This window comes from Bactrocera oleae, chromosome 2, assembly GCF_042242935.1.
Source record: "Bactrocera oleae isolate idBacOlea1 chromosome 2, idBacOlea1, whole genome shotgun sequence".
NCBI classification, from domain to species: Eukaryota; Metazoa; Arthropoda; class Insecta; order Diptera; family Tephritidae; genus Bactrocera; species Bactrocera oleae.
The window spans coordinates 13,737,949-13,762,733 of record NC_091536.1 but is presented as its reverse complement, the minus strand read 5'-3'; the positions used below and the strand labels follow the sequence as shown (position 1 = coordinate 13,762,733).

General features: G+C 34.3%; 2 protein-coding genes across 3 annotated transcripts; both read left to right on the top strand.

Moving 5' to 3' along the window:
* Window positions 1-440: 440 nt before the first annotated feature.
* Window positions 441-3,650, top strand: LOC106623567 (arrestin domain-containing protein 17). 2 transcript variants are annotated; one of them, XR_004977915.2, is made up of 6 exons: window positions 441-694; window positions 1,544-1,711; window positions 1,786-2,000; window positions 2,085-2,787; window positions 2,864-3,248; window positions 3,381-3,650. XR_004977915.2 is itself a non-coding variant. In XM_036369800.2 (5 exons), the coding sequence occupies exons 1-5, from the start codon at window positions 580-582 to the stop codon at window positions 3,590-3,592; spliced, it is 1,413 nt and encodes a 470-aa protein (XP_036225693.2). In that variant the 5' UTR covers window positions 441-579; the 3' UTR covers window positions 3,593-3,650. The 2 variants fall into 2 exon arrangements, 1 of the variants encoding a protein (XP_036225693.2); XM_036369800.2 differs by lacking the exon at window positions 2,864-3,248.
* A 391-nt stretch (window positions 3,651-4,041) lies between these two features.
* Window positions 4,042-9,510, top strand: LOC106623569 (arrestin domain-containing protein 17). Its single transcript, XM_014243129.3, has 5 exons — window positions 4,042-4,198; window positions 6,257-6,385; window positions 6,462-6,676; window positions 6,756-7,392; window positions 9,127-9,510. The coding sequence occupies exons 1-5, from the start codon at window positions 4,084-4,086 to the stop codon at window positions 9,327-9,329; spliced, it is 1,299 nt and encodes a 432-aa protein (XP_014098604.3). The 5' UTR covers window positions 4,042-4,083; the 3' UTR covers window positions 9,330-9,510.
* Window positions 9,511-24,785: the final 15,275 nt, after the last annotated feature.

Sequence of the window (24,785 nt, the reverse complement as noted above, 5' to 3'; positions counted from 1 at the left end):
AAAAAAATTCTTACAAGAACTTGATTTTAATCGCTCAGTTTGTATAGCAGATATATGCTACACTAACAAATGAGCAGCTTCTTGGAGACTAAACGATATGCGCAAAATTTCGTGGCAAACTTAATGTACCCTGTGTAGGGTATAAAAACAATTATATATATTTTCATATATGGCTTTTCACGGCCAAAACATTTTTCACGCATACATATTTACTTATATATAAATGTAAGCAAAAATGTAGATATTTCCGTGTTATTAAATGTGTTAAAATATATGGATGGCATTTATCAACGAACTGATAACACAACACATGTGAGCAAAATTACGTCGAACGTTAACTAAGCGCGCAAGCCAGTAGGCAAATATTTGCCTGAAGCCGATTGATATTGAATTCGTGAAACATTTTTAAGAATTGCTAAAATGCTAGTACTCTATTTGCGAATAAAGCAGTTAATAGGACGCCACAGAACGGGGCAGAACGCATTGTTTACCATTATATACTCAAAGCTAATTTAAATTTTATATTTTGCTAGCTAAATTTAGTTGTATTTATTTAAATAATTGATTTATGTGTTAAATATGGTTGTAACATGTGAAATTGAGTTTGATAATAATCCCTTCGGCATCTATTTTGCTGGTCAAATTATGACGGGTAAAATTACGCTGCAAGCCGACATGCCGAAGCAGGTGAAAGGTGAGCTTTAATGATAGCAAAAGTTCATTATTAATGCGAAAGTAAATAATTATGATAAAATTTAAAAGTAAAAATTAAAACATAATAATACTGAAAGTAAAAATCATTGTATTAGTCGCATTCTAACTATTTTCGTGTTTGGGACACATTAGTATTAAATATATACGTCTATTATATTTAGATACATTGTACTGTCTTAAAGTAGACAAGAAAGTGCATACATACATATACAAGGAGTGTTCCAAAGTAAACAGGACTTTAAAAAAAAGGCAGAAAACATGGTTTTATCGGCAAAATCAATTAATCTTATTCAAAATAGTCTCCTTCTGCTTTAATACAGCTTTTTGCTCGATCCAAAAGCATGTCGAACGAGTGTTTTAGCTCGTTGCCCGGTATGGCCGACAGTATGCCGGTACAAGCCTTTTTAATGGCCTCCACGTCTGCATAATGCTTTCCTTTCATCGGCAAATGCATTTTTCCGAAGAAAAATCGTTCGATGGTTTCCACTGTTTACTGACCAATGAGCTCTAACTTGGTTGTATTACTTTAACTTGTAAAAAGGTAGAATATAAAATAATATAATAAATATTGAATATAATTAGGCTTTAGACACAACTCTCGTTTAGAGATAATGTTATTTCTAATTTTCCCCATAAATAGATAACTGTATACAGTAGGTTATCAAAACTGAAATTAAACTTAAACTATGGTAATGATTCATAAGTCTGGCGAGCATTACTCATCAGATTAAAATGATCAGATGAGTCACTCATATTGTACAATCAAACATGATACAACATTATTAACTAAGTACTGCTTGTGATTGTTTATGAAAATTTGTGTTTTTAGGTATCGTGCTGAAAATTACCGGCGACGCAAACACAAGCTGGGAAGAGCATTCTAACAGGTCAACAACCGATGCACATGGACGTTCGAGCACTGAAAGCCATACAACATACTACCGAGGTCATGAGGATTATATAAAATCGAAGACTTACTTGCTTAGCTCCAGCGAAAGTGTGTAGAATTTGTAAAAGCTAATTGACATATGTATACTTACATTATAACCGATTCAAAAATTTCGCCAACAGACCAATCCTCCGTAATTGAGCCCGGCATACATACCTACACTTTTGCCTGCCAATTACCCCCCACCTGTCCTTCATCCTTCGAAGGCCATTACGGTTATATACGATATTTGGTTAAGGTAGAACTCGTGCGACCGTGGAAGTTCAATCAGCATTTTACGCGCGGTTTTACGGTACTGAAAGTGATGGATCTGAACTACGACAGTCCTTTATTGCGAGTAAGTAAACTTTTGCACATATTTTCAACAAATTATTGCTTATGATTTAACTAATGCATTATATAATATAAACACGTTCCATAGGTGCCTTGCAAATCGGAAGCACAAAAGGTCTTCTGTTGTTGGCCTTGTAAAACACAGCCATTAAAGATGCACGTTTCACTGCCACAAAGTGGTTATGTGCCTGGACAAGCGATACCAGTTAGCGTACTCATAGCAAACGAATCGAATATAAAAGTCGAAGAACTCAAAATTGAATTGGTAATGCTCGTTTGCTATTACAGTCAAGTACCATTGACACATACGAAGAATGAACGCATAGCGGTGCTTAAGTTGAAAGGTGATGGCGTGTCGGTGCATTGCAAGAAACAATTCAACTATACACTTGTGGTGCCGGCTACACCGCCAACATGTTTCAATCTATGCCGCATCATACAAATTGCCTATCAAGTGGAGGTTGTGGCCAAAGTGAAAGGTTGGCACGCGGATCAGGTCATCTGTGTGCCAGTGACAATAGGCAATGTGCCGTTGCTCGGCGTCATACAAAATCAGCCATTGGCATCAGCTGAAAACCTTGTCCCTAGCAACAGTATTAATGGTGTTATGAACCATTCGTACGTGGCGGATGAGGAGAGCGGCGATATTGGCGAAAAGAAGTTCACCGAAATTGACCAACTGCAGTCTACCGTACAAGAGAACCCGATACAAGTAAACAGTGGTGCTGCGACAAGTACTGCTACAATGGCAGCTGCACCGCCAAGTCCCTGGGCCGCAGATGCCAGTATACGTGAGTAATTATTTGACAACATCAAACTGTTGATTTATCTTATATACCCCTGAGCCATGATTTCTATAATTTTTAGTACCTCCAACGGTACCTTTTTCTTTTGTTTTCGTTTATCTAACGGTAACTTTTGAGAAATATTAACTTTGTACCCAGAACAGGGTATTTGCGCAAAATTTGGCAACAAACACGCCTTTGGCCATATAACAGTAATTTTTAAAGTGCTAAAAGAGACCCCAATTAGTCACGAACGACGCTAAAAATTGCAAATATTGTGAGGCAGGATATAATACTTGTAGATCCACATACGCATAATAAGATGAAAGAGAACATGGATGTGACACTATTGTGCTAGAATTTTGTTTAATCAAACATGAAGAAAGATTTAGGATAGGGTGAGCTTATGAAATCAGGAATTTCAAGCGAGTATTCTAAAGAAAAGGAAGTTTAGTGTCGCGCAGGAAGTAAGTAATGAATATACCAAGTTGACTTTTTCCCTAGCCCGTGCATATAAAGGGATTTTAATGAACGTGTTATAAGCCCGATCTTAGCCCCTCCTTAAAAGAGTATGTTTCAAATACATTTTTATTTCACAGCACCGCCGTCTTATGAAGCCGCACTGCATATGAAACCAGCAAAACTTTCCATTGATGAAGGGCAAGAATATGGCGAAACCGAATTTGCACCACGTTATCCTGTCTTCAAGATACCAAGCGCGTCAGGCAGAGACGAAGTTGATGCCGAGCCAAAGATTGATGATGTAGCGACTAACGGTGTTGTACCACCGGAAAAGAGTACTTGGCTATGACTTAGAGCGGAAAGTGTGAATAAATAAATAAATACTTATAAATAAACAAGTACAAAAATTTGTTTCTTTTGTTTTCGGACCGACCTTCAATAACTTATCAGCGGCAGTAGCGGACAAAAATCACAAGTGTTATAGAGAGTGAATGAAATTTAAAAAACATATGAGTAAATTTTCGATTCCACAACATTTCTACACTGAATATTTTTCATAACAGAATTACGTCGTTCGCTTATCTACAATAAAACCGCAAGTTTGTTTGTTGTTGTTGTTTATTTTACTTGTATATCAAATATTTCTAACTGTAAGTGTACATGTTGTTGAAAGATCATTTACGCTATTGTTTTATCACAATCTCACACATGCATTTCACTCATTTACATGTGTATATATGCGTGCTTAATGCGAGCTACTTACCCTATGCGCCAACAAGCCAATGGTGCGTTGTCGAATTTTGGCACATTCAGTCCGATTCGGTCGATTGCCTGGGCAAAATGGTCGTAACTTGTGATATTCAATTCAACCAGAATGAGTGCGGTACTTATTTCGCTGGCCAATTGGTGGATGGCTCGGTGGTGCTAGAGGCCGATAAGCCCAAAAATGTTAAAGGTATCGTTATTAACATGAAAATTAAACAACAACAACTAGAAATTAAGAATTAGTAGAGAGCTAAAAAGTGTGGAATTAGGCTTAAATTGCAATGGCATAAGCGATTCTCAAGCAGCAAATTTTGCGAATTAACTTATCAGTCGTTCAGGTTATCTGATTAGTCATTAATGTTGTCTGATTTTTCATTGTAGTTGTGTGCATATACGGTGCCGTGAAATTAATATGCACACACTTTTAATATGTACTGCATTTACTTTAGCTATAGGGTGATGTAATGCGGCAAAATAATATTTACATTACGTTTGAAGTTTTAAAAAGATCTATAAATTACGGTAAATTGAACTAAAATTTCAATAATTGAAATAAAGTTAGAAACATAACATAAGAAAGCTTAGAATAACGATATCGATTTTAATGACATGACATAACATACCATAACTTAACTTAAAATAACTTAACTTAACTTAACATAGCATAACATAAAATAGCATAAGATAACATAAATTGATATAAGATAACATAACACAACATAACATAACATAACATAACATAACTTAACATAACTTATCATAACATAACACAACATAAAATAACATAAGGTAACAAAACACAAGATAACGTAGCTTAACATAACATAGCATAACATAACATACCATATAACCATCCTATATACCCATAACATAACATTTTAAGTAAATTAGAATTGGCTTGAGCTAAGGATAACGAAATATTACAATAAAACAGTTCAACCTTCGGTCAATTCAAAAAATATTAAGCTATTAGGTTGTAAGCAGCTCAAAAATGATAATAATGTAGCAAGTTTTTCAACAGTGTTACGTTTCCAATACAATTTCACTGAACAGCAGCTAAGTGTACAGGTGGCTTAAGTGCAACTAAAAGCTGCCAGACAGCATTCGACTAGCCTTTGGACGTATAAAGTAAAGCGAGTGTTTAGAGTAACATATTTGTATAATTTCTCTTCATCAATTTTTAATAGATGCGTAATCCGATGGTGTTTTGAATTATAGTCATTGTAGCATTAGCAAAGAAAATACTGAGCTATTCTTTTAGTTTAAGCATTAATATATAGTAAATATATAGAAAGATGTGTCCAGCTTTTCAAGACATTAAACCTTATATATTTCAGTGAAAAAGTACATTATCATAGCTATTCGAAGCTGGATTAGAAACTTTGTAGGAGAAAATCGTTGAATTATTGCTTAGTACTCAAATCTTAAGGGTTGGTAAAAAAATATTTTGGCCATGACTATTTTGGAACTTACAAGTATATATAAGTATATAATCAACAAGCTCATTTGCATTTCTCCAATGCCATTGGATTATGATTACTGAAAATTGCTCAGATTTCAAGACTTTTTGATAAAATTTCTTTCAGTTTGCCAGTTATAATTTGTTCATTGCAAAGTACCGTATGTACGAGTTTTAGAAAAATTTAACTTTTATTGAATATTTTTTTAGTATGATTTTTATTACCACTGACATATACATATTTACACAGTTGCTGTATTTGTTTAGTGTTATCTAATGCAGGTATTTGCTGTTATCAAGGAATTAATATTTGCGACCGCAATTATTAGCTTTTATTGATTTCGGCATTTTAGCGCATGCTTTATCATACTAAACTGATATCTCTTGTTCTGGAATTCACCGGGGTTTTTGTTTAAATCGAAAGAATTTATTGACATTGTAGAAACTACACATAATGCGGTCTCATACTGTAAGTCTAAGTAGAACAACTCTTATATGACATACGACGTATTTAAGCATCACTTGCGAATACTTAATTATTCGCATGTCTCAGTTTCATGTGGACCATCCCAAACATACACCTGTTCAACAAGTTTAGCTATACAATTTGATTAACTTTAACCGAACATGTTTTGTTGGGAATGCTTCTGCCCTTTTTAACAGATTTGAAACTTTGAATTCGCCAAAATTCTAACATACACTTCAATATTTTGGCACAATTTTTATTATATTCGAACTATTTTTTAAAAATCTTTGAATTACTAATATAATTATGTTAATCTCTTCCAGCTGTAATATTGAATATATCCGGATTTGCTATTACAAAATGGCGAGAAAAACGTTTTGGTAGAAGACGAAACTTTTCCGGACGTGAGGATTACATGGAATCCAAAACATATCTAATGGGATCGGAAACAAGTAAGTGTGTGCTAAACGAAAAGTTAATAGCGACCCTTCACCCACTGTATGGTATACCTACTTTTGTCATTCATAGGTCAAAATTTTACAATACAAACCGGTAAGCATACATATAATTTTGCCTGCAAGCTACCAGAGAATTGTCCGACATCATTTGAGGGCCTCCATGGTTGCGTTCGGTATATAGTCAAAGTTACACTACTGATACCTTGGAAATTCAATCAGACTTATACACGCGGCTTCACGGTGATGAAAATGCTCGATCTTAACTATGAATCGCCGCAATTAAAAGTGTGTGCATAACCTATTTGTCACTATATATTGTATATTTACTATTAAAGAAATATTTTTCTAAAATTTTACACAATAGATTCCAATAACTTCAGAGAATTATCGTTCATACTGCTGTGGACCCTGCAAAACGGAGCCGCTAAAAATGCAAATACAATTACCGCAGGCCGGTTATGTGCCCGGACAGCGTATACCCATCAATGCGCTAGTAATCAATAACACCAACATACCAGTTGCCGAAGTGCATTATGCGCTCATAATGTTGGTTCGGTATTCTAGTCCGGCGCCAGCTGTAAACTCATGCCTCGAACGTATTACCATGACGACGGCGAAGAGTGAGTCTGTGCTGCGTAAATGTACGCGATCGCTGACGCAAGAATTACTTGTACCAGCCACACCACCAACCTGCTTGCGGTCGTGTAGTATTATACGCATTTCCTATCAGTTGGAGGTCGAGGCACGCATGAAGGGTTGGTATTCTAGTCAAACCATTACAATTCCCATTTTTATTGGAAATGTGCCATTGTGGCAAACACCACCAATTATACAACAACAACCACGCAGTAGTCGTATGCCGGCGCTCACTGAGGAAGCGCCGTTACAGGGTGGTGAATCGACCGATAAGGGCGAACAGCAAGCTGTAACAGACGTAGTGGTTGAGCAAAATATTGCAGTAACAGATGTTCAGTTACCAACAGATATTTATCCGGAATTACGTGAGTATAAATTAAATTTCGAAAAATTTGTTGCTGGAGTTTCCCTTTGGCAAGTTGCCAATGATGCAGTTATTGTTAAAACTCCTTATACAGTAAAGTAGGTTAACCCTAGGTTTAAATTTAACCGAAGTCGATTTCTATTCAATATTTATTTTTCTCAGAAGACAGCTTTCACATATACAATCTTCTCTTCCTTTCTTGATATCACTTAGACATCATTTTCGGTTTCACACATTTATTGTATTAAGTGTTATTTAATCCATAAGCTTATGGCTCTCTCTCAAATTATATATTCTTTTGTTATTAAAATCATTCGGCTTCTATAATGGAGTTGATTTTCCCTCTAAAACTTATTTAGAAAGCAAACTCTAGAATATCAACACAACGTCTAGTTCTTCAATTGAGTCATTGGTTTTAAATCTTAATAAATCGTTTCTTAATAGCAGTTGCTCGCTTGGGAATACTGAAATAGTACAGAAGTTTTATTATTTGAGGTAACGCTAATATTCCTCATAGAATAATTGAAAATAGTTTATATAAAATTAAGTATTCGTTTTAAGGACATCCAGTCACTTTTTGCACAGAGTGTATAATACGATCCAAGTGTGGAAAATATCCACAATCTACTTAAAGTCCATTTGTGGACTTTGTTCGTCATTCAAATGTGGATGCCGTAATTGTGGAAACTGTAACTAGTTACAGCAGAGAATGTTAATAAACAGAGAAAGTGCAAAAGTTAAAAAAATACTAATTTGAGCTTTTCACAAGAGGTAACATCGAAAAATATAACACAAGGAATGTTCTTAAATAAATTATCGATGCGCATACCTATTTAGATTTGTGTTTTCAATTTATATGATGTGACAAAATTTGTAATTATGAAAAGCCTTTTGAATTACAAATAGGGATTACTGGTAAAAACCACAGAATAAAACACACATTTAATATATAAGTTCTTCAGCACGTTTATGTGCATTGCCTGAACAATATCTAATAGGCAAATGATAATACAATAATAAACAAGACAAAACGTCAACTTTGGTTGCATCGAAGTTATAATATCCTTCACATATACAAAAGCTCCTTACAAGAACTTGACTCCGATCTTAAAGTTTATTTAATATTTTTATTTTATTAATTGGAATCTTAGCATATCTCAATTCAAACAAAGGCTTCACTTTTTTCGAGAACGGCTTGGTTCCCTGATAGAGTGGTGAAATTTCACTTTCGAACTTGCGCGTTTTCGATATTCCCTCATAATAATTTATATTACAGAACAACTAACATTTGCGCCTTCTCTATTCATTAACATTCTCTGTTTTCTTTTTTCACTAACATTCTCTGCTCTGGTTTATATAAATTATATAATATAATCCGCTCGAAATTTTACGTTAGATGTCGTCACGACATTTTAACTTCATATCCGAAATTTCCAGTGCCCACATTCTACCAACAAAATGAGTGAAATATATCGTTGGATTTTAGCTACTAAGATAACGTCCAAACTTCATTTTCGAAATGTTTTGGTAATATTTTCTTTACAAAAGTTCCAAATTCAAGTTAATGGAATGTTAATATTTCGATGTGAAATTGAATTCCATTATACAGATGTTTAAAATATTTTCGTAGATTTTTAGAATACAAATCTTCGGTACTCTTTAATATATTAAACATTATACTCGCTTAAGATTAAAACTCAATACAATGTTGTTATTTCTCGTATATTTTTAAAAGCACCACCCAGCTACGAGGAGTCTACGCACACGTTGCGAGGCGATGTAAATGAAGATGACTTACACGCATTTGGACCATGTGAATTTGCGCCATTATATCCAGTATATGCTCTACCCTTAACATTGGCACCAACCGCGCCAGTTACACCGGAAACAACACGTGGAGCTTATATAAACCAAAATTTCGAAAATGATAAAATGTAAAAAAATCGCTTTCGAACAAAACGATATTATGGTTATTTGCTTTAATTTCATAAATGTACATATACATATGTATATGAAAATGTGCGTATAAGCTTTAAACTTACTATTTTTAAAAAATACTAATTATTTTTGCACACATCCATACGTGAGATTAATAAATATATTTTAATATAACCCAGAATATTATTTGTTATTAATTTTCATAAAAAAGCAGTATGCCAATTACATACATATATGAATCTATCAGTTCTCGAATTTTACTTTATCCGGCTGCTGTAATATAGCTTTGGTTATTTATACCATACACATAAAATCTTGAAGCTTTAAGCTTGTTAGAAGCTTAAGCTCATATCTTTATAAAATGATGCCATAAATGTTAAAAACTTTACAAAACTTTTCACATAAGCTTCAAGTTTAGCAGCAACCATAAAAATCAAAAGCTTTACAAAACTTGTCCCAAAAGCTTTAATCTAATTAATGTCTCTCCCATTGTTCTCTATTTGACATATAAGTGTGGAGAGTGCTTCGAAATTCCCTATATAATATTATCTGAATTTCAAGAAATTTTAATATAATTATATTATAGCTACTAAAATAACTATAATCCTAAAATATGCAAAGTAAAGTGTGGGGAAAATGTATTTATCTTATTTATAACGTAAAACGAAAACACCAACGGGGCTATAAAACCAAATTTAATCAAAAATTATTGCAAACAGTTGAAAAACTTCATAGTAATAAATATTATTTGTGATGAGTTAGTTACTATCAAATTCTATTGTATAGCTTCTTTGGTGTAGAAGATACCTCATCAAATGAAAATGTTTTCTACCAAGCATTTGATTCCGATCGTTCAGTTTATATGGCAGCTATATCGGCGGTTCCGACAAGTGAGCAGCTTCTTGGAGAGAAAAAAATGTGTGCAAAAACAAAGCACTAATAAATCATTTTATAAAGGTGACAAATCATTTACTTTTCGTACCACTTTATTTTCAATTTGGACTAAAGAGTTTGTTTTGTAGTTATTTTCTATCTAGTTTCATTTCATTTAGGAATTCCTAGTTGTAAGTAGTTGTGATACTAGACTTTTCAATGTAAATGTCTCTCTCTGTTTGAGTTCACTTTTAAGTGTTTGCAAATTGATGCTTATTTCATTCGACTGAAATAGAAAGGGCAAACTTTCTCCAGCACTACCAATTTGTTTGTAATCATACTTCAATACGGTAATTAAGTGAATACAAAAATATACAAGCAGTTGAAATTGTTATTAGTAGATAGAAATCATTCGTAGTCCTGTATGTGGTTAATCAGCCTAAAGCTCTCAATTGACGGAAGTTTTGGTACAGTTTGCGGTTTAAATAAGCGTGTAAAAAAGGCGTGAAGCAATAATGAAGTCCACGCGTAAAACAACTAGTCTTTCTAAATTTTTGGTGAAAGAATAAAGAATATTTCCTAAAAGCTATGCGAAACTTATTGTTTCAAAGCTTATTACGATTTCAATTTTCCAAAAAGATTTCGAAAGGTTTCAGTTGTGGGTTATGTCTCGGTTGTCTTGGATGAAATATATTTTGTGTGATCCAGAAATCGAATGATCGATCATATTTAAACTTGTTAATTATTCCAAAAATGTTGTCTTACAATTGATGTTTTGTCATCCGACAAGATCCGATTCTCATCAAATATACTTTGCACTTGCAAAAGCCGCCGAAATTTCATTGCTCCTGTTGGTGCTGGTGATTGTCTCGATATCAACCATTACTTTCCAACCAACCGGCTACAGAGACAATGCACATCGCTTATGCTGAGACAGACATGGATATTATATGTATTCTTATTCCTTCATCGTCTCAAATCTTATTATTGTTTTGCTTCGTGTTGACTAAGGCTTTCAACACTGTGGGTGTTGTGATCGGAAATCCTCCGAACCCTGAAAGTTTCGGTATTTCCACAGCTGTACGCAGTTTGTTATGCAGAGTTAAGATATAAGATAGGCTAACCTGTTTAGAATTGAAGACACTTACGCAAAATCTTGAAATCATTAATTTTCTGCCACAATTTTTGTAAATACTTGTACGTCCGCGGCTCTTTCCGTCAGCTTGGCAAGCTCTAATGTGTTTCCTTCCGCTCCAGCTCTCTCGCCCTAAAATTCCGTTCATCTCCGTTGCCATTGCAATCAAAATCTTAAATGAACACACTGTAAGCAGTTATTGGCGTTAACTGCCAAATATTGGGAGGACGGAAGTGAAAGCACTGCCGAGTAGTTTGCGGTTTGCTATCCACAAGCAAGTGGATGTCGCACCAACTGTAATATTGGCAAATGCAATCGTAGTAGACGGCATTTAGCGCAATGCGCTCGGTTTGCGTTATTTGCTAAGTGTTTGCTTTTTGGCTTTTCTAATCCGTTGCTGGCAAAATTGTCGTTTAATGAGTTTACTTAGCTGTACGGATTACGTGTACATGAGCGTAGACATGGCTAAAGCGGAAAATCAGAAAAGCCAACATGACTGTCGACGTGTTACAAAGTTATCATTGGAAAATCACAGTAGTTGGTGGACAAAGGGTCATTAAGTTGGCTCTTTGGTGTGCAGCAGGTGAGTGTTGCAGCATTTCAACGCCACACTCACCTCATTGTGGCAACAATCCATTCACTGCGAAAATGCAAATTGCAAAACTTAAACGTGAGTTTTCGACAGTGCTGCATACGTTTGGAACTGTTTGTATATGTATCTGCATATAGTTTAAGGTGTACAATGAAATTTCGGTGCATTAGCTAAGATAAATATAATTTGTTCAAGGGCGAAATCGTCTAATCAGTTGGAAAATCAGTGGCCATTTTAATTAAAGTTTAAACAGATTCCTCTTTAATATACCGTGGTTTCACTTAATTGGATGCTTAGCTCAGTCGATAAATTTGTGTGTGTCTAGTGAAAGAGAGGACAAAGCGGAGCACGTTTGAGTCCACATTGTTACGAGATGTGGCTTAATTGATTATGAGCATTAAAGTGATATTCTATTTACTTCACCGACCGCAATATTTTTGGTTTGTTTTACGGAGTAAGGTATGTCAAGGTAGTTTATTGCTGAGACATACTCTGCTCCTGTTGCTCTCCTCAAACAAATTTTCAATGAAACGTTCGCCTTTTGAAAGCATTACCACTCATCGGTTATGAAAACTACCGCCTATGATGTTACTAGAGACAGAAGAAATAGTTCTGGGAATATCGATCAATAGGGACTCGGAAACTTACATATGTATATACGAGACAAATTAAGTGTTTACTGAGTTTCAGGAAAGCGGGACCCCGACCGAAGTAAAATTATTTAAACTAAATAATTCGGAAACTTAAAAAAGGAAAATGAGAGAATATTTACCACAAGCTTTGTTAACTACCTACTAAATGTATGGTTAAGCTGATTAAATCTATATGGTTTCACATCCGGTTTTAAGGAAATGAATTAAGTTTTCAGAAAAAGTAAATTATAAAAAAATTATTAAAAAACAAATTATTAAGCTCTTTTTAAAAGATTCGCTAGACAAGCTTGACAGCTAAGCCTCAAGATAATGGATAACAGATCAAGAAAGTTCATTTGTAACCTACTAGTAAAAGTTTGTACCTACTATTAAAAAGTACATACATAAATGATCAGCATGGATAGCTAAGGCGATTAAGCCATGTCCGTTTGTCTGTCCATCTGTTCATCCGTTCGTCTGTTTGTCTATGTATGAATTGGTTCCTCAGTTTTTGAGATATTGATTTGAAATTATGCGCACATCCTTTTCTCGCCAAAGATCGGCTCACTTGTCGAAACCGACGATATCGGACTACTATAGTATTTAGCTGAAATAAAAATTGAAGATCAAAATCAAGTTCATGTATTGACTGTTTTATTAGACAAGGTATCTTAACAAAATTTGGCATGATTAATCTTCAAAGCAGCACTACAATATCCAGGAAAGTTGCTCAGATTGACAAGATATATTAACAAAACTTGCCAAAGATTATTCAGATCGTACCACTATAGCATATAGCTGTCATACAAATTGAACAAGATAAGATCCTTTTATGCTATGCACATGTGAAGGGTATTTAAGCTTTGGTGCAGCCGAAGTTAACGTTTTTTCTTTATTTTTATCCGATCATAATCTGCGCTATATTTTCTTTTATCTCAAGCTAATGCTCTCTATGTAACTTCACCTCTTCTGCGTTATTTTGTTTTCTATCTACGTATTTACTTTATTTGCAGCATGTGAGCACTTAGGATAGCCGAAGTGGTTAGTGTTATTCCTAATACGGACAACCTTTTTATTGGTTTTAAATACGTGTTAAAATCTGTTTATATACCCATAAGGTTAATAAAGAAATTGTGCAACAAACTTCCACATATTTACCAATTTCTTGCTTACTTTCCACCTCATTAAATCGCTGTAGTTGTAATACAGTGCCGTTTTAATGTTTCCTACGTTTATTGAAACGGTTTCTATTTTTAATATGCACACACACTTGCATACCTATATACATATACATACATGGATGCCTAACTAAATATAAACACGCTCAGGTGTATACTTGACAAATTCTAGTTTGCGTTGCGGCGGCTTGGACGATTACACTTTACAATAACCTAAGAGCGGCTATTGACCCACAATTTAACCTAATTTTTTGTTGTCGTTGTTGGCGGCTATTCACTAAATGTATGGTAAGTGTGCAATGGCGATGCTCTGGCCGCATTTTTTTTTCCCATAGCAAGCATGTGTAGGATGAGCTGTTGTTGTTGTTGTTGTTTTTTGTTTTGTTGTGTCTACTGAAATTGGAGACGCATTGTATGTATCGTAACAGTAGCATTTTTATTGAACCATAAAAGGCGTTGCGCGCCACAACCAACCACGTTTTGCGATGCCTTCTTGACAGGAGGCGCACAAAGGTGAACGAGATTGTGATTGCGAGATATTGGAAATGATTGGAAAAGTGTTGGGCGCACACCAACACAAAAATGTTCCAGAATCGAAAATTTTCTTTACAACCAAATTGCGGTAACAACACATACGCTATTAACAGACGTCGAAACGAAAGGGCTTTGCAAGCAAAAAGACATTGTATGTTGATGTAGTCTATATATTTATATGTGTGTATGCATCTCTTTAATTGAAACGAAGGTAGTTAGCAAGTAGCTTAAGTGCGAAATCGTCTCTCGTTAGTCATGTGTTCAAATCCAACATCTTTATGAATGTAGAACAAAATTATAGAATTAAATTAGATAATCTTATTTTTAAATCGATAAATTTTTAAGGACAAACCTTATACATTTTGTGCTTTATATAACAATGAAATGAACGTGCGCCCTAACTTACCACGAAAAACGTGGCCAAGTTCAACGCATGATTGTACGTGCGTAGTTACTATGACGTAGATTTGTATACCACGCACGATGATTGGTAATTTTTTCTTATTTATAATTATTTATTTCCATAATAATACAAAAATGGAATCAATAGTGTAGCTATAACAGCTGTATTGCACAACATAATCAAATAGACGGGTTGTTACGTAAGTACTTGTGCAAATAAAGCAAAAAGGATTTACTTAAGTTTGCTTTATTTGAGTATCCTGTTATAAGTGGTAGTCTCAGGTGCAATTCAATGATATGAAGGGTTGTTTGAGAAATTCTTTTTGAAGTTGGGAATGCTGAAAATATTTAATATTTGTTGATATACGCGACTCCTTGAAAAATGTTTTGGTGGTTATATCTCTGCTAGAGGTTTGATCAAGTTTTTTGTTGTGATCGTTGATGTTATCTAAAAATAAGAGACACTTTAAAAGTTGCTTTAATTCTTTACGCCTTGGCGTTTTTTACTTAACTTTTTTTCCGACAAAAGAAACACGCATGAAAAGATAAAGATAATGTGCGGAGGAGCAGCGTCTATTAAACTCCATAATCTACATATTTTTGGTTTAATTTGAGCGCAAATCGGAACTGCTGGCCAAGCGAATTAACCCCTGTCTATTTTTGTAGAAATACAATATTTGTACATAAAATGTTCCATAACTTCATATACATAGACCACATGCTTGCGATAACCCTATATCTACGGAGACCTAATCAGAAATTCCTCATTCACTGAATTTTCTCTCTTTAAAGTTATGCCTGCTAATTAAGCGAAAATGATCTTCAAGTTCATTTCTATACCTACATCCATACATACATTAAAATGGGATTTATTTTAGTAATTTCTGTAAAAATCGTACAGAAAATGTGGAAACAGCTAACATACTATTTGAAGAGAGAGCATTTCATCAACCAATAATATGATAATACATGCCCGAATTCCAAGTCAAAGCGCATACAATTTTATGCAGTATATAGTGGTTAAATCTTAACTTTTAAGAATGTTATTATGAAATCATTTGTAGCCCAGCAAGCTTTTGGACAGATTGATATTCTGTCAACTATTTTCATTAACCTATAACAGTTCAAGTAGTAGAATGCAAGTGATTAGGGTAAAATGATGGATGAAGATGGACTTATAATTGATTTTATCGGACTAAAACACACTACTTTAGTTTTGCTAACGATTTTTATATCCTGAATATTAAGTTTGCCACAAAATGTATTAAAACACCCAAAAAGAAGGTCGGAGTATATATACAAACAAGTAAATGATCAACGCGACGGCCTAAGTCAATTTATTCAAATCCCCGTATTTGTTTGTATATACACTACGAAGGCCTTTAGTTTTAGAGATATCGATCTGAAATTTTGCAAACGTCTTTTCTTTCGAGAAGCTACTTTTTTGTTTGAACTGCCGACAACGGACCACTATAGGATATAGCAAACTGAACAATCAAAATGTAGTTCTTGGAACACTTTCATAGTTAGCAAAAACTAACCCACATTGGCCGGTTAGATTGACATATATAATTAAACATATAAGTAATACTTGTACGTATTGTGAAGACTATTGCAAATAATACGATGCTGAACTTCCCTTAACCAGTTTTAATAGACCGCTTAATCACCTTTTGATATCTTAAATACACTCGGAGGAAATTTACCATAGTTTCAAATGCTGATTTGTCGGAACTGGAACATTTAACAAAGAATATTTACATTTTTGCACATTTGTGCACTGCCAACTGGAGCACCCTTTGCGTTGTACTTGATTATAGTGACTTACATCATTTTTTAAGTTCTCAGAAATGTAATAAATCACTTTCTGCACTCTTCTTTGAGTATTAAATTTATGTTTGTGTGATTCTTTTATTACCTGACCAATATATACGAAATTGCTAAAAGGGTTAAAAAGTAATTGCTGCGCCACTGCGGCATCGAACGGATTTTCATCTCTACAGAGATGCGGTTAGATACAGATATCGAGTGAATTTTACAGAATACGTCCTCGCTTCTTCTAATACATACATACATACGCATATACACACATTAAAACAAATACATATACATATTTCTATAAAGTGTGCTGAAAAGTTTTCTGCAAAAAAAAAAAAAAATTGCGCAAATTTCACTAAAGTGCCGCACTGCAAAACACGAAAAACCAACAAAACAATAACAAAAACAAATATTTTTACGCAACAAAGGAAATTTAATACAGAAACACGCTCGCATACAGACACATATACATACATGTATAACGAAAGAGTTGCGCCACATGCAACTGAAGTGGGCAAATGTAATCGAAGTGGCGCTACTGCGGCAACCGCAACCTGCCAAGCTGGCAGATATGAAATACAATAGTCAGGCAATCGATGTAAAACTTTATATGTACCATATTTGCAGACACACACATATCCTTAAGCATATAAATACATATGGAAGTAAAAATAAAATTTCAAATACATATAAATATGCGTATGCATATACAATATAGCATATAACGCATACAACGTTATAAATTGGTAATCGGTTCGACTGTCGGTGTCGTCGTCGTTGTCAATATCGAATTGCCACACAACGCCGGCCCGCGCTGTATAGTCGTTTATAAGTAAATGCGAAGATTAACTTATTCAACGGCGCATCGACAAGTCGAAAGTAAATTAAGCTTATTCGAAAATGGCTTTATCGCAGCGAGCCGTCACCTTTTGGCGCTACCTGTGTATTGTAATCTTGCCACATCCGGAACAGTGTGTGTATGTGCGAGCACGTGATCCCAATCTGCTATGGTGTGTTTGTTGACCTGCCTATATGTATGTATTTGTAAGAAAATATTATTTCGAAAGGAAAATTAAAAATTTAAATTCTATTTTTGTTGTTGTACTGTGTACAATAAGAAAATGTAAGTTGCGCAGCTTTAAAATTTACATAAAGTTGTATCGCTTATCAGTTGGTGAAAGAAATTTTCTTAATGTATTTTATATTTAATTGGTCCGTAAGTATACAATTGTAAGAGTTTGATGACATAATAAATATATTGAAATGAAATGCTCAAGTTGAGTGGAGAATAAAATCAATTTTTAATATTTAATCAAAGATTTGCATACAGAAGCTTGGCAGCGTGAGTTTAATTTTTGTTTTGTAAATACAATACATTTTTGCGGGGTTTTGTATACTTGAAAAAGGATACCTATAACTGTTGTTGTTTGGTTGGTTGCAAGGCGAGATCGTTGTATACCTGAGCGCATGCGGCCAAACGCTCTCCAGTAATCTAAATCAGTGGTGCCCACGCCATAGCTCACTTGGGTCACCTTAGCTCTCAATGACATCACCATGACTCCATTTGCTTTTCACCAACACCATTTACAACAAATACTGCATTGTTTAAGAACAATTTGCCGAACGAAAGTTGACTTGCGCCGACGTCGTCTGGCGAATTTAAAATTAACGGAACAATTCCTTACTGCTGGCTGACATTGACTCGCAATGCAAACTTCGCATTCACTTAGCTGTAGAAAACACATTTGGTTTGTTGTCTTGTTTGTCATTGCTTCGTTGTTAGTGCTGTAGAAAGCTTTGAGTTCAATTAAAAAAGTTGTTAACGTGCAGTTCCGGAGTTAAATTTTTTGGTAACCCCTGACCTAAGTTATATATAACTCAGCGATTTGCATTTAAGATCTATGCAGCTATGCAATCTCTTTGGATTGAAATATTGTATCCCGTTGAAGATAGTTTCTCTCAATCGGCTGAAGTCTAAACATAAGCAATAGTAAATCTTTCTTCCCTACCATAACACTGAGTTACCTCATGCTTAGATATACCTATGTATAAGTCTTTAAAGCTGTCTTCTATTTACAATACGTTATGTTGGCGAATTCCTCTATCATGCATTGACTAATGTCTAACGGAGGTTAAACTGCATGGACAGTTAGCGGTGAACGCGTTCTCTACAGCGCCTCAGCCGTCCAACTTGTCTGCTTTTTCGTTACATATATAAAGTATATAACTAATGTACGATCTAATAAACTGACCTCTCAGTCTTGTGTCGCGTAGTCTGCTAGAGAAAAATACCGACTTCAAAAGGTATTGTCTATCCCATACTATTCTAATACATAACGATTTTTGCTTTCGAATACAAAATTTAGATACATGCTCGTCATTTCCTCTTACGTCTTTTGTAAGTACGTCGTGTCAATTGTCGAGGCTGATCAACTAACTCTGTAGGCTATTATTGCCTATGCTGAAAAAGTGTGGTAAAATGTAACTAATATTATATTTAGAACAATTACGAAGAAAATATTGTTGTAAAAATTAAATTATATATAGAGTATATATCACATACATGCATACATGTATACCATAAATTCGTGCAGCGACAGCGTAGCTTTACTGTTTGTGTACAAATAATACTTTACATAAATTATACTAACAATGTAAATCGCCAAAATGCTATTACATAGGAGCAGAATGCTTATCCCTATCCTTACTCTCTTTACCACCCGTTATTTTGTGAAAGAGTAATTGGTTAATAAGACTCTCTTGAAAACGTTTGCGCTAATGCACATAACATGTTTTTGGGAGCCACAATAGTTGTAACCAAATTTTCAACAACCCTAAAACCATGTTGCCAAGGGTCATCAAAAATCAAGCAACAAAGTAAAAGCAGGGAAAAACTCAATGTATGTACGTATGTGATGCGCTTGTAGTAAAATTGAAAAACTATGAAATCTCCAGTGTATTAGCTGCGATAAAAACTGATTGCATGAGTAGACCGGCAACTTAGAATATATGCAGGTGATAGTATATATACATATGTATATATTTATATACACACAAATATATATATAGGTATAAATGAGTCCTCATGCACTGCTGACTATATACAACAAAAAAAAAATAAGAATTCGCTAGAAAAACTACACATTCGTTATACTGATATGAAGGGAGCCTTATCACTTGCATAGCAATAAATTCTCGGCAACGGTTTTAGCATCAACTAGCTTAACAGTACTGCGGTTCAACGGATGCTGGAGAGAAAGTTACTAAAAGATAATACATGCATATATATAAACAGGATAACTGCATGTTGAAGAGGGGAATGCATGCAACTTGGTCAAGGTGAGTAAGAAACCAAAGTAAAAATGAAATAAAATCAACGGTGTGGGCGAACGGTAAATAAGATATTGTATTTTCATGGCGCACAATGTGTGTGTGTGCGTACGTATATTTCACGCAGCTGCACACATACATTTCGCATAAGTCGTGTGCACGTCTGCAATTATATGTATGTATGAGTGTATAAGAAAACTTGTGTTAGTAGTGGGCAATAATTGCTGCTGAAAGTGAAGATTATTTATAAACGAAAGGCTTTGCGGTTTTCAAGTGCACACACTTACCCAAAGGTAGAGTAATTAAAACTTACAATGGGTGCTTTTGATTACAATAAAAATAAATTTTTCAAAAAAGTAGGCTATTTTCTTCTTTGTAAGTGGGTATTGCTTATGTTTATATTTATTGTTTTGCGTCGTAAGGACGTGCTTGTAATTACACTTCGTTGACCGGAGCTAATATATGGACCGACATTCATATGTGCTTATACTATTGGAGTGCATAGCACATGTAACATGTTTATTTCGGTTTCTTGTAGTTGTAAGCAATTTGAGAAACTACTTCTATTTGGGCCGAGGGTCGAGATGCCAAGCGCTGTTGATGATATAACGAAGTCGTAGAATGCGTACAAAAATATTTAGTGTTACTTTTTTTTTTTTGTCAAGGTTAATGAACAGCAGCATTTCACGAACATAAATAATGCAGCTTTACAAAAACAAAGGAAAAAAATTTGTTGCTTTGATTGTTTAGCAAATTCTCTTGCTTTCATGAGTCTAGATTAAGCATTTATTTCTGAAAGTGTTCAATGTCTTACTTTTATGATTATTGTAAATCTTATATTGTCTATAACTTTTTGCAGTCTGAGAGCAAGAAGATTATAATACGTCTGGCGCTTACATCTAATGTTAGCTCTCGCGCTAACTCGGGATAGAGTTATTTTATACAATTTTTTATATACTAAAGAGTGCATATTAAGTTTACAATGAAGTTTACAGAAAATTAGAGATCCTAAAAAAATATATATAAATGGTCAACACGACAAGCTGAGTCCGTCGGTATACATGCGAACTAGTTCCTCAGTTATTGAGATATCGATCTGAAATTTTGCTCAAGCTAAATTCTCCCACATAGTCGGCTTATTTGTCGGAACCGCCAACATCGGTCATGTATAGCATAAAGCAGCCATACGAACTGAACGATCAGAATTAACTTATTTACAGGAATAGTACAATAGTTAAAGCAAATAACTGAAGTAGGAAATGATAGGAAATAGTGAAACACTTTGCACAGGGTGCATCGTGTGATATGAAATAAAAATAGAAAATAAATTAATAAAAATAAACAAGTGTTTTTCTCGCCATTGAAGGTGTGTTTACTGCAACAGTTGGGGAAGAATGCAGTTTAAGGTATGCTGAAAGTTTTAAAAGACGCTCATAAAAGTATTCATCAATAACAACATACCATTGCAACCTTTAGTCTGTTGGTTGTTGTTCTTGGGTTGCATACTAAAAACTTACTAAATTCCTGCAAAACCCACTGAACTACATAAACTAAAGCACCAATCGTCGAGTGTTGTAAGTATGTACAACGGAACATTAAATATATTGCCAGCATCAACAACAACTGTTTTGATGGAAAAGTAAGAAATATGTATATATATTTGTACTATGTATGTATGTATATACATTTATTACATTACAACAGTAAAGCAAAGTCGTAAAAGTTTTTGATGAGCTTGATCGAAGAGAACGATAGCATAAAGCTTTAAGCTGATGCTGTAAATATAAAAATTATATGCAGTCAATACAAAGTAGTTGCTAGTAGTAAGTTCTAAATATTTAAAAAGTGCTTTTCAGGTAATATATCTATACTTTTCCAACATGTGGCTAAAGAGAATAATAATTGTGTTCGCCTAAAGCTTCTTTGTATTGCCTAAAAGTAATAGAGTTAAATATATATAGAGTGACTGTCTGTCTTGAGTAAAAATCGAGATATCATAATGAAATTTGGTACACGTGTTTCTAGGCAAACAAGAGAGGGCGAGTTCGTAGAGAGCGAAATCGAATAACAGCAACGCCCACAAAACGCCACTAATCAAAAACCTATAAAGTGCCATAAGTAAGCACCAAATTAAGATACAAAACTGTTATTTGACACAAGGGATTGCAGTAGCAAGGAGCACTTGTGGGCTGAAAATAGTCATGGCCCCGCCTAATTAGAGGTTCAATGCACATATCTCCTAAACCAATTAATACACAATAATCAAATTCCCAGGATATATCCCTTAAGCACCCCTGCCGATACTGTAAAAATAAAAGAAAATGGATTATAACCCCGCCCATTCCCCATATAAAGTTTTGTTACAAAATATCAAAAGCGCGATAAATCAAGAAATACTACGTCAGAGACATTTAATTTTACAAACGAGATGGTAGATTTCGGTGAAAACCCATTGCTCAGGACCTATCCGACCGTTATCGATTTTCTTTACATTTTTATGTTCCAGTGCGAAAATGAGCAAAATCGGACTACAACCACGCCTACTTCCCACATAACAAAAGCTTAAATTCCAGTTGATTCTTTCAATTTCTGTAAATGCCTAAATTGGGCCACCTTATGATCAAAAATTGTCGAAATCGAAGAACAACTGTTTAATCCCCAGTTTCCGAATATAGGGACTGCACTTCATAATTATAATAATAAAGCAAAATTATACATGAACTGTTCCAAAACATAGCTGGGTTTCTTTTGTGAATGGAATTTTATTTTTGAGCTAAATTTTATGCCTGTGAGTCGTTTTCAAGATAGTGTTCCCCTAAAATGTACAGCGGTTCAGGGGGACGAAAAGTTTCTGGCAGTATATGGACTAAATTTTTTAATTATTAATCACAAATATAAGTTTTATGCATTAGACAATCTTAAGCTAATTATTGCACAGCTGCTCGAACTCATCCATAGTGGTAATAATTTCAGTAAAGCGAGAAAGTTTATCTAACTTAATTATTAACTATCACCAACTAGCTATTTAATCTTAGTAGCTACTTAGTAGAAACTTATTGATATTTTAGAACTTACCTTGTCAGTACACGAGTGATTACTCGTCGATAGTTTCCTTGCAGTTCACATTTATAAATTAATTCCACCGAACATTAGGGTGGAGCGAATTTTTTTTTTTTTTGCTTAGTCTGGGGTAAAATCTGTAGATTATAAAAAAAGAAAATTTTTGTACAAAAAAAATATAAAAAAATTTAACATCTTGAGGCCAACTCATTTTTAAAGTAAGTTAAAACTTTTATTTCGTAAAAACTTATTGATACGTGCTCTAGAAGCTGTGAAGAGTCCTCTTTCTAGCCAATTAAAAGTTATCAGCTTAAACTATTTTTTTGTGGCCATTATTGGAGTTTTAAAAATAAGTCTTAAACGACAAAATGCTTTCCTTAAGCGTTAAAATAAATTTTGAGTCAAAAACGTTTTTGGCCAAAATTTGTTTTTTTTTATAATCTACGATTTCACCCTCAACCTAAGCAGCAAAAATTTTTTTTTTCTTTCGCTCCACCCTACCGAACATATAGACACATATCAATAAACATATTGATATTCTTAAATCCTGTGTGCTTTGAATAGTTGTAATAGCGAAATCGAAGCGCATCAGAGAAATTTAACGCCAACTAACGGTAAATGCCGGAGTCAGCTACGCGTAGTCGGGTTTCTCTGCATGATATTCGCATACGTGGTCCAGTTGCATTCTATACATTCCCTGTTTATATTCATTCACACATACATAATTATGCTCAACATACAGTTACTCATATGTATAATCCATATACCATATACTTGTACTAGGATGGGTTAAAAAAATTTATTTTTTTCGCCACCTCTAAGAAAGTCGCTCCAAGTATGAACGCTTAATTGCAATGGGAAGGTCTTTCGTCTAGCGGTTTTCTACTCGTTTTCTTATTATCAGATAGAAAAATTCATATTCGCTTGCAACTACTTGACTAAAATATGTCGTTTTATAGATTTTGTAGGAAATGGAATGCTCTCTCTTAAGAGTTTTTCGTAAACCTAACTGTTTAAAAGATATTAACGGTTAAAGTTTGATTATTTTTAACTCAATGGAGACAAATCATTACAAATCGGAAAACTGATAGTTCTGCAAAAAATTTACTGCTCTACAAAAATGGTCAATGATTATGGTTAATTTCCAAAAAAACTACATCTGTGAAACGAGATATTTTTTCAAGCAGTTGGAAGCGAGATATGAATTTTTTTATCTGATAAAAGGAAAAAAAAATAGTAATCGTTACAACTCATACTTCATACTCATACTTGAAGAACCTTTCTTAGAGATGCTTAAAACCTATTTTTCAGATACAAAGCGAAAAAAAAAAAATATTCGTTTTCTTTAACCCACCCTAATATATATCTACATATGTATGCAATGAGTCGCGTTTCGGAGTTTGTATGAAATTCTGTTTTGTTCTGCTTGTTTGCGTGGGTTGCATAATATGGCACGTACATATGAAATTGAGCCATTTTGCTTTAACCCTTTCCTTGGAGACTCACACATATATACCACGTATGCATGTAAAGCATAGCATGTGTCTGTCTGGGGTTTGGGTTCGCTTGATGATGTGTGTTACTGAGAACAGATGCATCCAACTGTTAACGTTCGTGTTTGCAATGATTATGAAGGTAAGACAAGCTGCGTTTAATGTGCACACACGCGCACATTTACCATATGTATAGAGTTGTGTATGTGTGCATGCGTTCGTAAATTGCTTAAGTTCGATATGAAGTACGGGTGCTCTGCTATAGTTGCTGTTATTATATATGCACGCATTTGTGAGAAATTTAAATTAAAAACCAACAAAGGGTATGAGTCCTTCTCACATGGCTTAGAGAAGAGTAAAACACTATTGAACTCTGTGGAAGCGCTTGCATAAATGATTGGTTTTGATG

What these genes read in the sequence shown, in the direction of transcription:
- LOC106623567 (XM_036369800.2), top strand. Translation starts at nt 580, where the DNA reads ATGGTTGTAACATGTGAAATTGAGTTTGATAATAATCCCTTCGGCATC. An exon ending in ACGACAGTCCTTTATTGCGA is followed by an intron (nt 2,001 to 2,084) that starts GTAAGTAAACTT and finishes CACGTTCCATAG; the next exon opens with GTGCCTTGCAAATCGGAAGC. An exon ending in GGCCGCAGATGCCAGTATAC is followed by an intron (nt 2,788 to 3,380) that starts GTGAGTAATTAT and finishes TTTATTTCACAG; the next exon opens with CACCGCCGTCTTATGAAGCC.
- LOC106623569 (XM_014243129.3), top strand. Translation starts at nt 4,084, where the DNA reads ATGGTCGTAACTTGTGATATTCAATTCAACCAGAATGAGTGCGGTACT. An exon ending in TCTAATGGGATCGGAAACAA is followed by an intron (nt 6,386 to 6,461) that starts GTAAGTGTGTGC and finishes TGTCATTCATAG; the next exon opens with GTCAAAATTTTACAATACAA. An exon ending in AGATATTTATCCGGAATTAC is followed by an intron (nt 7,393 to 9,126) that starts GTGAGTATAAAT and finishes TATTTTTAAAAG; the next exon opens with CACCACCCAGCTACGAGGAG.